The sequence below is a fragment of the Glycine soja genome, chromosome 2 (assembly GCF_004193775.1).
Source record: "Glycine soja cultivar W05 chromosome 2, ASM419377v2, whole genome shotgun sequence".
Taxonomy (NCBI): domain Eukaryota; kingdom Viridiplantae; phylum Streptophyta; class Magnoliopsida; order Fabales; family Fabaceae; genus Glycine; species Glycine soja.
Window position 1 is genome coordinate 740,808 of NC_041003.1, and position 16,172 is coordinate 756,979.

Below are 16,172 nucleotides of genomic sequence, written 5' to 3' on the forward strand. Positions count from 1 at the left end.
AAAAAAAATTATAAGAAAGTCAACAATGGTATATCAATTTATTAAATGTTTAAATATGTTTTTTCATCTTTAATAAATATCTAAATTTTATATTTATTTTTTAATAAATTTTTATTTTGCGTTGAATATGTATATAATAATTTTGTTTTTATTTCTTGATACATGTCACTTATTTTTAATCCATGATAAATTAACAAATTTTATATTTACTTCTTGATAAATTTTTTCATTTGTTACCGATCAAAACTAAAACAAAATTTGTTAATTTATTAAGAAACAAACACAAAATTTATTAATTTATCGGATAAAAATATCAAGAACCAAAAACAAAAATATTATTTTATTAGGAAATCAATAAAAAAAATTTATTAAACAAATACAAAAATTAGATATTTATTATAGATGAGAAACATATTTAACCATTTATTATTATTATTAAAATCAACAATGACTTCTTTTTATTTTTTTATGTTTGGTTTAAAGAAGATACTGAAAGGAAAGAAAGAAATAAAATAAAATAAAAACATTTTTTTAGCCTAAAACTCAAACAGCATGCATTTGAAATATATTTATCAGTTGTAGAAACAGTGTATTGGAGCCTCCATTTTGCGGCTGGGAAATCAGAAAATGATTTGAGGAAATAAAAAAACAATCTCACTTCTCAATGACACTTGAGGCGGACTTCTATCCTACAAATCACACACAATAATAGACCCAAGATTCGAGTTTGATAAAGGGAAATTTAAGTGATGTTAATGGAACTCGGCCAAATTATCTATTCTATGTACTTAAAAGAAGAGGGAGGGGGCATAATATTACGTAAGAGAAATCTTTAATGATTAGTCCTAAGGATCTAGCGAAATCTCAAGGGGCGCTTCCTTCTGAGCAAAGTTCCTAACTTGCAGAGAATCAGCAAAAATCATATCAATTTAGTGTTTCCTCTTTCAAGCACATCGCTACAACCTGCTTCAATTGTAGAAGTTTCCCCCTCGCCTTCTGCAGCAAATTAAGAGGATAAAATCAGTCTAACAAGGTATAAAATGCTCTTTATCTCCATTTAAAATGATGGTTAACAATGTTGCAAAGAAATGAAAATCAATATGTAAAAGGAAAATCTAAACGAGGGGAACAACTAATGCCGGCTGAACCAGCAAGATATCACATTCACCTCCTAAATTCAATGAGAACTGCAAGGGAATCAAAAAGAGCCTGGTGCCAACAAAACTTAGCTTTTGAATTTTATTTTCTCTACGTGTATGGATTCTCTTGTGCCTCTCCATCAATTTTTTTTTCTCTACTGCTAAAATCAAAACCATTTATTATATTATCTCTACAAGTTAAATGTTGTGCAATCATCAATGAAAGGCCAAGATGTTGAAGGATATTGGTTTTATGGTGATTTAGCGGGAGAGGATCTCTGCCTAACAAGCAAAATCCAAATAATTGGTTATCCTGCATTTTGCAGGCTTCAGTGACTGTAGTCCCTCAGACAATGATTCAAGGGAAATTTTTATCATCCACCTATTTTCTCTTCCATCCCTATTTCAAATCATTTTGTTCCTTCTTTCTCTTCTACATTGCACGTATGATATCCATCATTTTCTCTCTCTATCTTTTTCTCTTTTCTTCCTATTTTTGTCCTTTTTTCACCTTAGTTCACCCCAGTTTTAAGCTGACAAATATCATTACTCGTGATTCAAGTAAACTTTAACGCAATAGTATGGTTCAGTGTATCAGGACACTAGTAATTCGACATGTAACAAATACTTGCCTCCTGGGTGACTGTGATTTTCCTTTGAGCGTCATCAAGTTGGATCTGCACTGCTTCTTCAACTTGCGACAGAAGCTTCTTATGTGCTACTCCTATAACACAAGATATATTCAAAATCAGGCTACAACCTACATGATACTTACCAATAATACAAATGGTGATTTTTCCTTTCTTAGCAAGAGATTAGAACCAAGAGCTCTACCGAGCTCTAATCCTTTATCGAGCTAACCACGAAGTGGTGGCCAGTCAAAACTTTACCCAAAACATCATAACTGTCCACGATTTTTGTTGCGTAATACATGGTGACCCTTCTCATTAAGAAATAAAAAATTTGTGCCACTGATAATACGACACTATCTTCACGTAATTATAATTTTAAAACAAAATAATTAACAGAAATGATACACAAGATAACATAAATATGTGCAAACTGTATCATGGCTCTAACGATTTGAAAGGTTATACCTTTATTTGCTCAAAAAGGGGAGGAAATATGAAAGAATTACACTACTCCCTTGACATGACTCCATCTCTAATAGTCATAAACACCATGAAGTTAATCTTTTTTTTTCAAATATAACTAAATTGAACACCACCATGTACTTAAAAACAAAGGGCGTATCTATATCCAAAAGACATATTTTGTTGGAAAAAACTGCGTTTAGACTCAGAAAAAAAAGGATTATACATTGATAGTGTAAAAAATTTTGCAGTCATCTAATCACAATTCATCATGTATGATAAATTTATTGACTTTTGGACGTATACCAGTGTATAACCCCTTATCATCTTAAAGTAATTCAAATAGGCAAATAGTGATTTATAATTGAATGACAATATAAAACTGTCTTACATTGTTAATGCATAGGCATTAAACTTTTAGAAAAAACCAAAAAAAATTTTAACTATAAATTATTTTATACACAAAATAAGCTAATACAAATACCGTGCTTTCATACTTTGCTTTTCCATGGCTCTCTTGATCTCTATCTGATCTGCTTCAAGATCTTCAACAGTGCTCCTGCAATCCTGTAGATGCTGATTAACCTCTTCCTTGAATCTATTGTATATTAACCTCAACTGTTTCTGTTGATCTACGTTTTGTTAGAGGAAGAGAAGGTTAGAAAAGGTAAAAAAAGAGGGAAGGGAAAACATCTCCAGACAAATTCAGGCACGAACATAACCATATTACAAGAAAATGTCATTAAGAAAAGAAAATATAAGAAAACGTTGAATATAAAATTCAGAGGTGATATGTACATAAATAGTCATTTGTAGAACTATTAAATGCAAGATCTAGTGCAAGGACGCTTTCAATAGAACCATACCATTCCATTCCTTTTGTCTCGCCCTTTTTTAATTCCTGGTGACAAATAATTTTAGGACTCTCTTTTCTACAGGACTCCATTTATTTAATGTCTATCAATATAGACAAACACAAAAACTTGCACATGACATAAAATTTGAACACCTGAGATCTATTTCTAGGAGACAAACGTATACAATAACCACAATAGTTAAATCAAAGCATCAATATATTAAACATTGAGATCGAAATTTTGCTACCTTCAAATCTTGTTTCCATCCGTTTTCTCTTTGATTTACCGAGACTTGTAAGCTTTCCCCTGAAAGATTTTTTTCAGAAAAACATAAACATAAGATACCAGAAGCTTAAGAATTCATCAGTCTAATATACCTACATGTCTGTCTGAATCTGGGTATGAACATTCTGCAACTGCAGATGTATTTCTTCAGCAACAGACTTCAAAATTTCTGAGGATTTCTGACTTGTCATTGACTTAAGTTTGCTCTGAAGTTTGCCCAATTCCAAGGCTAACAGTTCAACAGCCCTATCAAATTGACAAGAATCATACAATTAAAAGTTTTTGTAAACATGAATAGTAATTTGTATAATTCTGGACTATTTAATCAATTTGTCAAGGAAAAAGATAAAACACCTTACAAACCCATCTTGATTCTGCTCAGAAGCTTCATCGATCCAATCACTGTCTCCTGTCCCTAATCATTTGTGTAAATTATAGTATGAAGATTGCATATATCTTAATAGCATATTTAGATATAAAATATCAACTATGAAGTGAATTTTTGCCTTTTGAAGACACTGAAGCTGGACTCCTGTCATTAAATTTATTGCCTTCTTGCTTGCACAGCCTTTTGATAGGATGAAGATCAAATTTTTTCCTCTCGTAAGCATGTCCTACTCTTGAACCTACACTTACAGAATTCAGATATAACTAAGAAAATGGCTCTGCTTCAAAAGGACACAATGGTATACAAGGACGGAAAAACACAGAATATCAGATAACAGTAACAGTTTGTGCAACTGAAGTAAAAGCAGCCAACTCATCAAATAACTAACACATAGGGATTTTAGAGGGGCATGAAATGTTACATACTACTAACAATTATATGTGATGAATTTTAATTATTCATGGTGTTCCAAGTTCAATGGTATGTGTTTCATTCCTCAAACCGTTATCAATTATATCCTTATTTAATGACAGGCAAACCTTCATGATATCCTTGAAAGTTCTCCTCTTCAGATGATGAATCAGATGAACCACCACCCTGCTCTTTTTTCTCTGTCTCAGAAGATTTGTCTTTTCTGGGAATAAAAGACTTGAGTTCTTCCATATCCTGAAATCTAATAAGGAATGGCAAAAGACAGAAACGTAAGATTTCCAGTTCAGGGCCAAAACACTGAAAATTATCAACTTGAGACCTTTGGTGTGATAAGGATACAGAAAGTTGCATTTGTTCTCCTAGCCTGTTGAAGTCTGGCTCTGAAGCCTGGGGAGTTCTTAAACTATGAATGCTTCCCAGAGAAAATGTCCTTTCAGTTGATGCTAGACTATTAACATCAGTTTCCTTTTGGCCTGTTTTTGGTGTTGAGTTAGGAGAAAAACTTAAAATAGGTGACTTAAGTTGAAATGTAGGACTTGGAAAATCATCTTGTGACTTAGCAGCAACATTCTGTATAACTGGATTGCTTCTATATTCTTGCTGGTTTCCATTTTCTGAAACCTCAACTTCTCCATGCTTATCTGTATATACTATTGGTGGCTGGTAAAATTCTTTTTCCTGGTTTGTGTTCTCTGTCTGAGGGTGTTTTGTCTGATATTCAGGTGAGCTAAATCCCCCCGCTATCTTCCCAAGTGAAAATGTTGTTCTGTCATGCAATGGTAGATCAGTCTTCGAAGTGCCTTGATGAAGTTTATCTGTGGTGTCATTTTCAGTTAAGCAGATCTTATTTTTCCCAATTTTAGAATTCTTTCTTTGACTCTTTTTCTTCAAGGAACCATCATTTGGAAAAGCATTTTGCCTTCCAGTCCATTTTTCCTCAAAAGAGAATATACTTTTTTCTCCAAGCTTCTCTGTGTTTTTTGAAGATGGGCCACTTTTACCTTTTCCTGGTTGCTTTTTGGAATACGCTCTCTTTCTGCTTAAAGAACGAGTTACTGGCCTCTGAGGAGTATGATCAGGATTTTCTGAATCAGTTTCTATAGTATCCGAATTTTGTATGGTCTTAGTGGATTTATTTTCCTTCTGGTTCAAATGCTGCTCAAGTGGCAAACTTTCCTCCTCCGTGTTATGAGCATGAGAACCTGAATGGCTACTCTTAGGGGAAGAAGTGGTCCCCAATATTTGGCAAAGCTTCATCCTCAAATTCTCAGTTCTGTTTTCTGCTCTATTTATTTTGTCTTCTAGATCGGTTTTGTCAGACTCTAGGACTTGCTGTGCAGTGGTAAATGTAAATTGCTTTTCCTTTTCAGTGGTCCCGTCCTTCCTTCCCTTCATTCTGGTAGTGTCCGCATCAAACTTCTTGTAATTATTAGAAGCAAAAACTGAAGTCTGATGAGAGAAAAACTGAACGTTGTGTTTCCCAGCTGCAGATTCTATTCCATTAGGCTCATCCCAGCCACCAGGAGAGACTAGTAAAGTAGAGTCTTGATTGGCTTGCAGAATGGCCTCAGAAGTAGGTGTTCTTTGGTAGAAGGATTTAGAGAACCAAGAACACTTCACCTCTCTTGGACCCCCAGTTTGCTTCATATTGAAGGAAGGTGTCACTCCTTCAACTTGGCTCTTTTCTCCAGGGCAATTTCTCACATTAGAGATTACCCTTTCAGTATTTGGCACGACAGCCCCATCCCCTTTCGTGGCTCCATTTCTTGTGCAACCAATTGAATCTGCCATAACTCCTACAGAAATTTTCCTTGTCTGGCTAGACGGATGGATATTGCTGCTAAAACTCCTACAACCACTCGTTCGCTCCTGAATACACAGTTCAAATCCATGAATATCTTAACTTTTTGTCCCTCAATAATAGAAACACTGAAACTAAATTTATAATTGGTCATAGCCAGCAACAACAGTGTGAAGGGCATTGGAAAGTAATGGTCAGATTATTTCTTATTATCAGGTGCTTTTTGTAAGAATTTTTGGGAAGCTTTTGTCCATCGTTTTTACAAAATCTCTTCCAATTTTGTTAATTGTTTTTTTTACAAAAATATCCTTTAAGTGGAGATAAATTAAATAGTTAAATGGAAAGAGATTAAGAAACCAGAATCATAATAATAAAAATTATACATATTAATATCACTAATTAAATTAATTGAAGGTCTTAACTCTTGTGAATATGTTAAAAGAGTCTTATTCAGAGGACAAGAGGTAATATTAACATTCTGCTGCATCTAACAAGAATACTGTAGTTGCATTTGCATCAGAACAGATGAAAAGCACAAACTAACTAACAGGACAAATTCGCAGTGATCAACAAAACAAAACCTAACCAATCAATTACTCAGTGTTTCATATTGTTATAAATGATTTAACGAAGGAGCACACTAAATTAGGTAATTAGTGACCAAACTAAGTCAGATCAGAAAAGTCGCCAAATCAAGTTTGCAACCACTTACATCATGCAAAATTTGACGCGCTTCAACATCCATTTTCAGTTGTAATCTCAGCTAAAGCGTAGACGTCATCAACTAACCTGAAAAAAAGTAACAACAAAACCAAATAAAGTGAATAGAACAAATCCACACAAAACCCGGTTCAATTGCTCAGGGATAAACTCATTGCTCATGAAGTCTCCGTTCAAATGAGCATAACACGAAACATGAAGATACCATTAGTTTCGGAAGCTCCTTAGCATCTCAATAGCCAAACAGAGTGCAAATAAAACCTCGCAACTCGAGAAGAAAAGGCATGCATGTCGCGTTCAAAGGGAAAAACAACGCGAACAGGAAAATGGAAAGGAAATTCCAAAAATAAGCCGAATTAAACAAAGAATCGGAACTCGCGAATCGAATACCTGAGCAGAAACCCGAGAGAGAAGAATTGAAGAATTCGGAATCGGCACGTAGAAACTGGCTACAGTGTAAATTTAATCGGAATCAAAAACCAGGGTGGAGGAGCAATATTGATTAGATATTTGCGCAAAGAAGGAAACACACTTACGGCGTAACTCACTCTTCCATGGAGCGAGGAAATGAGGAATGTGAATTTGCTTTGCTGGAACGCCAAATGGAAAAGGCGGGAAAACTCTGTGAGACTGAGAGGCCAAACCGTCTTCGAATTAGTATTGTCAGCCACTATATATATTTGAATTACAATTTAAAATTATATATATATTTTAAAGTTTAAGTGAGATGTATATTAGAGGCCAAACATGTTTCAAAGCTCGATAAACATTTACCGTCATATTAATAATGAAAATTAAATTTATATTCTTTTGAGATATGAAATTAACTTTTCTTGCCTAAAACTATATTAAAATACTAGTAGTTTTGATTTTTAATTAATTGATGGGAAGCAAAGACAAAAGATTCAAGAGTTCATAATCTGGAGTACTACTTACATAACAAATAACGAGTACCCCATCAACTTCACAACAAATTATCTTAAATACTTATTTACATGACTTATCTTTTAATCAAATTCCATATTAAACGTTAAGGGTAAAGTTTGGATCGAGACAAACGTGTTTTTTTTTTACTGTACGTCTGTAACCAACCAGGGCCGAGTAAATAAACGATCTTAGGCGGTTAATTTAGCAGGTAGTGTTGGCGTGTTGCACAGTGTAGAAGAAGAGGACCGTTACTTCCTTATTCTCCACTGCGCGCCCGCCATGGTTTCCGTCTTCAACGACATCCTATTCCCGCCTAACCAAACCCTTTCCCCAACGTCCTTCTTCACCTCTCCCACTCGAAAATTCCCTCGCTCTCGCCCTAACCCTATTCTCCGCTGCTCCATCGCCGAGGAGTCCACCGAGTCTCGGCCCAAAACCGGAGACTCCCCCCCCCGCCGTTGATGGAGGCGTTAGCGGTCTGGCATCGCCCAGGCCCTCGCCACCAAGCACGCCAATGCCAACACTGTTGGGGAGATTCGAGGGTACACCTGTGGACCACAAGCTACCAGCTAAGGAGACCTGACACCACACTCTAACCCAAAACCTTAAGGCTCAGGTTTATGGGTCTTCTCCTCACTTATATGGTGTTCAACCTTTCCACTTCTACCCGATGTGGGACTTCACCTCACACTTGTAACCCAACACCAACGTCATCGTCACGGAGGCCCGAGACCGTGTCGGCGGCGGCAACATCACCACGATGGAGAGTGGCGGATACCTCTGGGAAGAAGGCCCCAACAGCTTTCAGCCCTCTGATCCAATGCTCACCATGGTGGTATGTAATGTTTCTTTCTCCAAATTCGGGTTTGAGCCTAACTCTACTCTAAAAGTTAGCGCATAGGATAAGGTTACTTCCGCTTACTATTTTGGTCATATCATTACTAATGTGGGATCTGCAACACAATTCAATGTCTTTTTTTTTCTTTTTCTTTTTCCGATAAAACAATTCAATGTCTTCGGTTGAATGACAAATGCTAGGAACATAGTAGTACTTTCTAACACAACCCTATACTATTGAGTATTTTCTGAAATTTATTGGAAATCACTAATTTTCATGGTTCTCACTACTTACCTCATGGGTCTGTATAATAAATTTTAACTATTAGTAGAGCGGGTACTACAAATATTGTGTAGCTAGCACTCCGCATAGTTGAATTGTTGGTAATGTGGTTTCGGTTTTTGCATTTGGCAGGTGGACAGTGGCTTAAAGGATCAGCTTGTTTTGGGGGATCCTGATGCACCTCGGTTTGTGTTGTGGAATGGGAAGTTGAGGCCAGTGCCTGGGAAGCCGACTGATTTGCCTTTCTTTGACTTGATGAGCATCGGTGGCAAAATCAGGGCTGGCTTTGGTGTGCTTGGTATTCGGCCTCCTCCTCCAGTGTGTCCTCTTTCCTTTCATTGATTTTGTTTGTGTCAAATGCAATGTCAGGAAGGATAAAACGCAACTGTTCTTAATTTTGTTTTCTCATGGAATATAATGTTGACAAAGGTGACGGGGTCATGAGGAAGGTTGAAGAGTTTGTTCGTCGGAACCTTGGTGATGATGTTTTTGAACGATTGATAGAGCCTTTTTGTTCAGGTTGGAGCATTGACTTGTTTGCTTTCTTTTTTGTTATTCTTGTTAACCTCTAACCGACCTTCTATTATCATGTGTTACTTTTGGACCCAGTGATATTCTGTTTTTAGCCATTAAAATGTATTCCATCATGGTGGATGACTAGTAGCTCAATAGAATAAGACGTTTATAGACTTCTGAAAGAATGTTTCATATTCATTGTCTAACTCGTCTTTTGAAAACCTCTGATAGAAATATTGCATATAGGGAAAAGTTTTTCTCAATTAATGGCTATATTTCTATGTTCATAATGGCACTTGAAACCAGTGACACATCTGGAAATTTTAAGTTAAGGGGGCAATACTTGTATATTTAAATTTGTGGGAGCATTACTCATATTGTGGGTTAACTTTTTTTTACTGCATTTCAAATTATTGGGTTAATTTAGTATTATGCATGTATATTATATTAAGAAAAATTAAAAATCCTGTGGGGGCAGCTGCCCCCAAACAGCACAACATAGATCCTGCTTGAAATATAATTGACCACTTTTTGGTGCACTTCAGTATCTTTTTGATTATTATGTAGTGCTCCTTTAATCCACGTGTAAAATTGAACTGAATACATGATTTTCCTGTTTGGGAGTTTGTTGGGGCCAGGGGAAGGAGAATAGCTTGTGAAGAAACAAGTGCAATATGTTCTAGTTCATCATGGTTCATAGCATGTGGTGGTTTTGACATATTAGAACACTTAAACTTGATTTAGCACATTATCAAGTAATATCAACATAATCACCATTTTCTCTATTCCCTCTTTTCCTTTTATAAATATTATTGAAGTATATTTACAAATAAATAAACCATTGGACAAGCACTTACTGCAAATTTTATATAAGTCAGTTGCAATGTCCCATAAAAGACTTGAGTGTGTCCTATACTATACTTTCTTTTTTATGTAATCAGTGATAAGCTGCAATGTCCCATTTTCTCTCCTATTATGAATTTTCTTCTGTTTTTCAGCAGTTTTTTTTGTTGAAAATTATGTTGCTTACCTGAATTTTGTTATATATAAGGGTCTATGCAGGCGATCCTTCAAAATTAAGTATGAAAGCAGCATTTGGGAAAGTTTGGAGGCTGGAAAAAATGGTGGTAGCATAATTGGTGGAACTTTCAAAGCAATACAAGAGAGAAATGGAGCTTCAAAACCACCTCGAGATCCGTAATATATATTTGCTCTGGAGTTTCTGGATTTTTGCCATAATATGTGGAGTGTTTCACTAATTCAATTAATCATGTAGACGTCTGCCAAAACCAAAGGGTCAGACTGTTGGATCTTTTCGGAAGGGACTTATCATGTTGCCTGATGCAATTTCTGCAAGGTACTAAGTGTTGCCTTATACCAATGTCCTAGTTAATTTTCTCCTATTCTCCAGATTGATGATCCTAGCGAATTGTGATCCTGTTAACAGATTAGGCAACAAAGTAAAGTTATCTTGGAAGCTTTCAAGTATTAGTAAACTGGATAGTGGAGAGTACAGTTTGACATATGAAACACCCGAAGGAGTGGTTTCTTTGCAGTGCAAAACCGTTGTCCTGACCATTCCTTCCTATGTTGCTAGTACATTGCTGCGTCCTCTGTCTGTAAGTTTCTTCCTCAATAGCGGATTATATGATTTATTTATGTTAATTAATAACTGTTTTATCTGTGGAATCTTTTAACCTGGACCATATGACCTGATGAAATTGTGTAGGATTGTGGGTATGAAAGCAGGCATTTTTTGGAACCTAATTGCAGGTCTTTAGTTTTCTTTGCATGCCTTGGCTCTTTGCATGTTTGAGTGTGTTCTGAGTGGCACATGCATGTGCATATGCTTTTGTGCCTGCGGTTGCATATGCCTCTATTTATTATCCTCTGAATTTTTCAGAGACAAAATTGATTTCCTGTGCAACCCACCCGCACTCACACATAATGCGAAGAAAAGCACAATAAGCCATGATATACTTTTACCAGGCCTCAATTTTCATTGCAGAAGAGCTATCATATTTCCAAAAAACCTATATTATCATTTGAAAATTTACAAAGCATGAATAATTTTGAGCTTTTTCCTTTTAACAAAGTATCAGTTGATCGACCATATACATTTTTCAGAATCAAGCTAGAGCAGAGACATTTTTCAGGATCAGACAAGGGAGTAGGCTTTTTTCATATTCAAACTAAGTAGAGCAGGACACGATCATAGTGTACATGATGTGGGTATTGCATTAGTCATTAGTGCATGCTGTGAAATATATTCTTTGAGGCTGAATAAACCAGTCTCTTTATATCAAAGTTCCTTATTTATTTTTTCCTGACTAAGTTTAGAAAGTCTTGTAATTTGTATACTTTTTAGGGTATGGTATCCCACTGGTCTCTTTCTAAAGCAGAGGTTTAAGGACATCACATCCCCTATGGCAGGCTTTTACTTGAGTCTAATTACAAAAAAGCGTGTCAACAAATTAGTGGTTCGAAAATGGCCAAATTTTGTCATGATAATCCCCTATGTAAACTTGAGCATTGAGGGCTGTTGTTTATGACAGCCTTTTAATATCTCGTGTAGGCTGCTGCTGCAGATACGCTTTCAAAGTTTTATTACCCTCCAGTTGTTGCAGTTTCCATATCCTATCCAAAAGAAGCTATTAGATCAGAATGCTTGATAGATGGTGAGTTGAAGGGGTTTGGTTAATTGCATCCACGTAGCCAAGGAGTGGAAACATTAGGTGAGTATTGATTTTATAAAGCAAAAGTTGAGGCTTTCAACACAGTAAGTTCCACTTGTTTTTAATTATTACCATATTCATGTTAGAACTGGGGACTGTGGAGTGCTATCTAGTGCTTTGACAGGTTTGATAACAAGAACATATTTGTGGGTTTGACAGGAGCTATATACAGCTCATCACTATTCTCCAATCGAGCACCACCTGGAAGGGTTCTACTCTTGAATTACATTGGAGGAGCTACTAATACTGGAATTTATCAAAGGTGTGATATTTATATGATACATGAACAGTTAACATGGATGCAATTGGTTGAGTTGTTATGGTGTCCAATTGGGTGAACACAAACTAGTTTTTCTGGGAAACTTCAAGGATGGTTTAAAGAACTAATCATTTTCACCAGCGGGTTATTTGGGTGTTTTAAACAACTCAGGCCTAATGGTCTTGTTTCGAATGTGTACACTTTTATGCATAAATAATAAACTATTGAAATTTTCGTTTCTTAGAGAGCATTATATATCCTAGTCAGAGAAATACTCTACTCTAAAGGAGTATTGTAGGTTTATTGTTCTAGTCAAAGGAGTACTTTGCCCTAGAAGAGTGCTGTAGGCCTCTCACTGTGCATTATTTTTTTATGACTGGTGGTTCTGGGTATTAGGCATCATCTCTGTTATTTGACTTCAAATGCTTGGATCCATACCTGTAACCTGTCATATATTTTATGTATCTGCATTAATGTTTTGTTTTTGTTATTTTGAAACAGGTGTCATTTCTCTATCTGTATGATTAGATTTGTTTTCTTTCTTTTTTTATTTCTTCCTAAATTCTCTTGTTTAATGGCAGACGGACAGTGAACTTGTCGCAACAGTTGATCGAGATTTGAGAAAAATCCTTATAAACCCAAATGCCCAGGATCCATTTGTAGTGGGGGTGAGACTGTGGCCTCAAGCTATTCCACAGTTCTTAATTGGCCATCTTGATCTTCTAGATGTTGCTAAAGCTTCTCTCAGAAATACTGGGTTTGAAGGGCTGTTCCTTGGGGGTAACTATGTGTCTGGTGTTGCCTTGGGACGATGGGTTGAGGGAGCCTGAGGTAGCAGCTGAAGTCAACGATTTTCTCACAAATAGAGTGCACAAATAGTAGCAATTTTTGTTTTCATGGTGGAATGGGTGGGACTCTCGTGTTCCATTGAATTGTAATAATGACAAAATTTCTCAAATTCGTTCATTAGGTTTTTTGGCGGCTTCTATTGCTGATAATGCAAAATCCTCTATGTTTTATTCATCATCTGCTTCATCCGTATTTAGCAAGGTAGCTATCACTTTGCCACTCCATTCTTCCCCTCTATTCTTGGAGAGTTGGTACGCTTGTTACTGTATATATAAATCCAGGCAACGTTCTGTAACAATGCATGAGTTATATGATTATATGTCTTTTTCTTTGAATCTATATATTTTATTTGGGAAGTAGTTTTGAGGTTCAGTTTGAGGTTAAACGTAAACGATGTGGTAACATTAAATTAAAATTGAGATGCCAAGTTGCTTCTATTCTCGCCCCTAGGGTAATTAATGATAATTTACTGATATTGATGAAGTGAGGAGAGTTAAGCAAGATGCATGACTGAATCTGAAGTTCATCTAGTTATACAAGTTGTAGATTGTGTTTGGATTAACATATGAGACGTTGTACATAAATTGTTTAAAAAACACACCCGTAGTCAAAAGTTATACTAGAAATCTTTAAATAATAGCCGTTTAAAAATTGACCAGAAAGGGTAAGGAACTTGGATTTGGAGAGCAAAAGGTTTTGAGTTCAGTGTCTTTATATATACTTACTGGTAAGAGCAACGAAGAATTTATACTCAGCAACTTAGGGTTGGATTCTTGAGGCAAATAATATTACTATAATAGTGATAGAAAATTAGTAGCATAAACTAATAGAGGTCAAGGTCAAGCCCCACTGTTAGTGTTGGACTATTCGGCCTAACGTGGAGACATGCATACATGGGAGATGTCAAAAGTTATACTAGAAGGTTTGACCAATGAATGAAACTCATAATTTCAAAGGTATGGACAATGATGACGGAGAAGGCAAGCAATGCAAAACAAGATGATAAAAGAACGAGAACGACAAAGGAAATTGGGCGATTTGGTCATTACATGGCAAGACACATCTACTAGGGCTATTTAAGAAAAAGCGGATGTGGGTTACACCTTGCTTTTTCTAATTCAAAACAAATAGTACTATATTGGAGACCAAATGACAGATTCATGGCTAATCCAAGCAACCTTATGGTTGGGATGGTGGGGAACATTTTACTGTTTTTCTTTTTCACTCGTTTCAACATTTTGTCAAATATTCCTCTTTAAGCTAGCATTTCCCATATCTTTAGATCCAAGTAATTATATATGTTCTTGTTCCCTCTTCAACTTGTTGTTCATTGGGATGAATTAATTCAACATGAGACCGAGGTGGGGAAAATTGAGTTGGCCACGTGAGAGAATATAATAACCGTGACGTGAGTCATGAGGAAACAAAGAATGTGATGATGAGTATCACTAGTGTCTTTTCTTTCTCTTTTTGGTTCATTTTTGCCTTACGAAGAGACATGTTGGATATACTATATATATACTCCATTCAATACTTTCTTTTTGTCATTTCAAAATACTTTTTCTTTTTAGGCCAAAATACTTGTTACTTTAAGGTTTTACAAAAGAATTAAGAAAGTAATTAAATATGACCAATTTTAGAAAAATAAGTTTATTAATTGTACTACCTTTGCATTCTATAAATTAAGGGGAGTGTTAGAGAAATATTAGTAATACATTTGACACACTTTTGAAAATACTTTTATTAGTTAAATTTTTTTGAAATTATAAAAAATTATAGATCTCATATCTTATTTAATGATTATTTCTCATGATTATTTTACTTAATGCATATACCAAAATATATAAAAGAATAAAGTTGAAAAATGGAGAATTAATATTTTTTATTTTTAAAGCAACAAATAATTTAAAATAAAGTAAAAGTTACTAATAATTATTGTGATCAACATAACAATACACTTTTTTTTAATGTCTCCAATTCCAACATGTGTTTGATATTGAACAGAACATATCTTTCTTTTTTTTCTCATGTTATCAAATCGTGTTGATTGCCAGCCCCTAAGACCCGATCTCGTGTACCATCATTTTGCCATTAAAAAAAGTCAATAATATATTCAAACTTGTCATGTAGTTCACGAAGCGATTATATATAACCTTTTTATTTGTGTATCGTAAAATTGGTTTTGATATTGATTACCGTGAAAACTGGCTAGTCATGCATAATAGAAAGCAAAACGAAACCATCAGAAGGAAATAAATGCACGAGACAATTCTGTACAAACGAAAGAAAATGATGGTGAACTTTGTCTAGTGCAGTTAATTCTTGAAAGGAAATGAAATAACACTTGTAGAAATTCTGTTCTCATATTTTAAATGTTTCTCTGCTATACATACACCACTATGTTTTCCTTGGTAGTACGTAGCAGTATTTGTAGCCTCACTTGCACCAATGCCTTTAATACGTACATTTTGGTCTCTGCTACAACCAAGATTCCTCACGAGCAACACGATGATTATATATATTCATTGAACATTGTTTACGTGGATATTACATGTTTATACAAGGTTTCAGATATCAACATTAATATTAATGTCCTTTTGTCCATCACCTGAATTTTCATCCCACGAATTGTCCAATATCTAGGTTCATTCCATCCTCCTCAAAACAGACTCAGTGTATTGCTAACCACACGCTTTGTCTAACTATTGTCTCTATTTCTAATTGCCAACACCGTCCTCAAATTGCCACTAATTGAAGCGTTTAATCATGAAAATCTTGAATTCATGCATGATCTCATTTAAGTAATATTAACTAATCTGAATATATGAAGCTTGAATTATTAAGAAAAAAACATGTTGACATGGTATAAATACTATGTTGATTTTTACTAATTGACACGTGTAGTTGTCGGCTACCATGACAACATTTTAGGTCTACCAATTGCATGAAAGGAAGAAAAAGAGGAGAGGTGGCCAATGGAGGGTGGTGCAGCTAGCAGCTGAAAAAGTCTTCTTCATACCACTGCTCATGTTCTCTCTTTTATATAAGGC

General features: G+C 35.3%; 1 protein-coding gene and 1 pseudogene across 1 annotated transcript; one reads left to right on the plus strand and one right to left on the minus strand.

The window, feature by feature from the left end:
* Nucleotides 1–628: 628 nt before the first annotated feature.
* LOC114377933 (meiosis-specific protein ASY3-like) lies at nt 629–7,354 on the minus strand. The gene is made up of 12 exons (XM_028336414.1): nt 7,253–7,354; nt 7,107–7,161; nt 6,709–6,785; nt 4,535–6,064; nt 4,303–4,429; nt 3,882–4,001; nt 3,730–3,790; nt 3,472–3,621; nt 3,338–3,396; nt 2,731–2,865; nt 1,772–1,863; nt 629–996 (listed from the first exon to the last, which is right to left on the minus strand). Exons 3-12 carry the CDS (start codon nt 6,739–6,741, stop codon nt 925–927), a joined length of 2,379 nt encoding a protein of 792 aa, XP_028192215.1. The 5' UTR covers nt 6,742–6,785; nt 7,107–7,161; nt 7,253–7,354; the 3' UTR covers nt 629–924.
* A 986-nt stretch (nt 7,355–8,340) lies between these two features.
* LOC114369294 lies at nt 8,341–13,461 on the plus strand (annotated as a pseudogene).
* Nucleotides 13,462–16,172: the final 2,711 nt, after the last annotated feature.

Excerpts from the sequence above, each read along its gene's own strand:
- LOC114377933 (XM_028336414.1), bottom strand. The coding sequence starts at position 6,741 with ATGGATGTTGAAGCGCGTCAAATTTTGCATGAT. Across the intron at positions 6,065-6,708 it reads CGCGTCAAATTTTGCATGAT|GAGCGAACGAGTGGTTGTAG; the intron begins GTAAGTGGTTGC and ends CTGTGTATTCAG. Across the intron at positions 3,397-3,471 it reads ACCCAGATTCAGACAGACAT|GGGAAAGCTTACAAGTCTCG; the intron begins GTAGGTATATTA and ends AAAATCTTTCAG.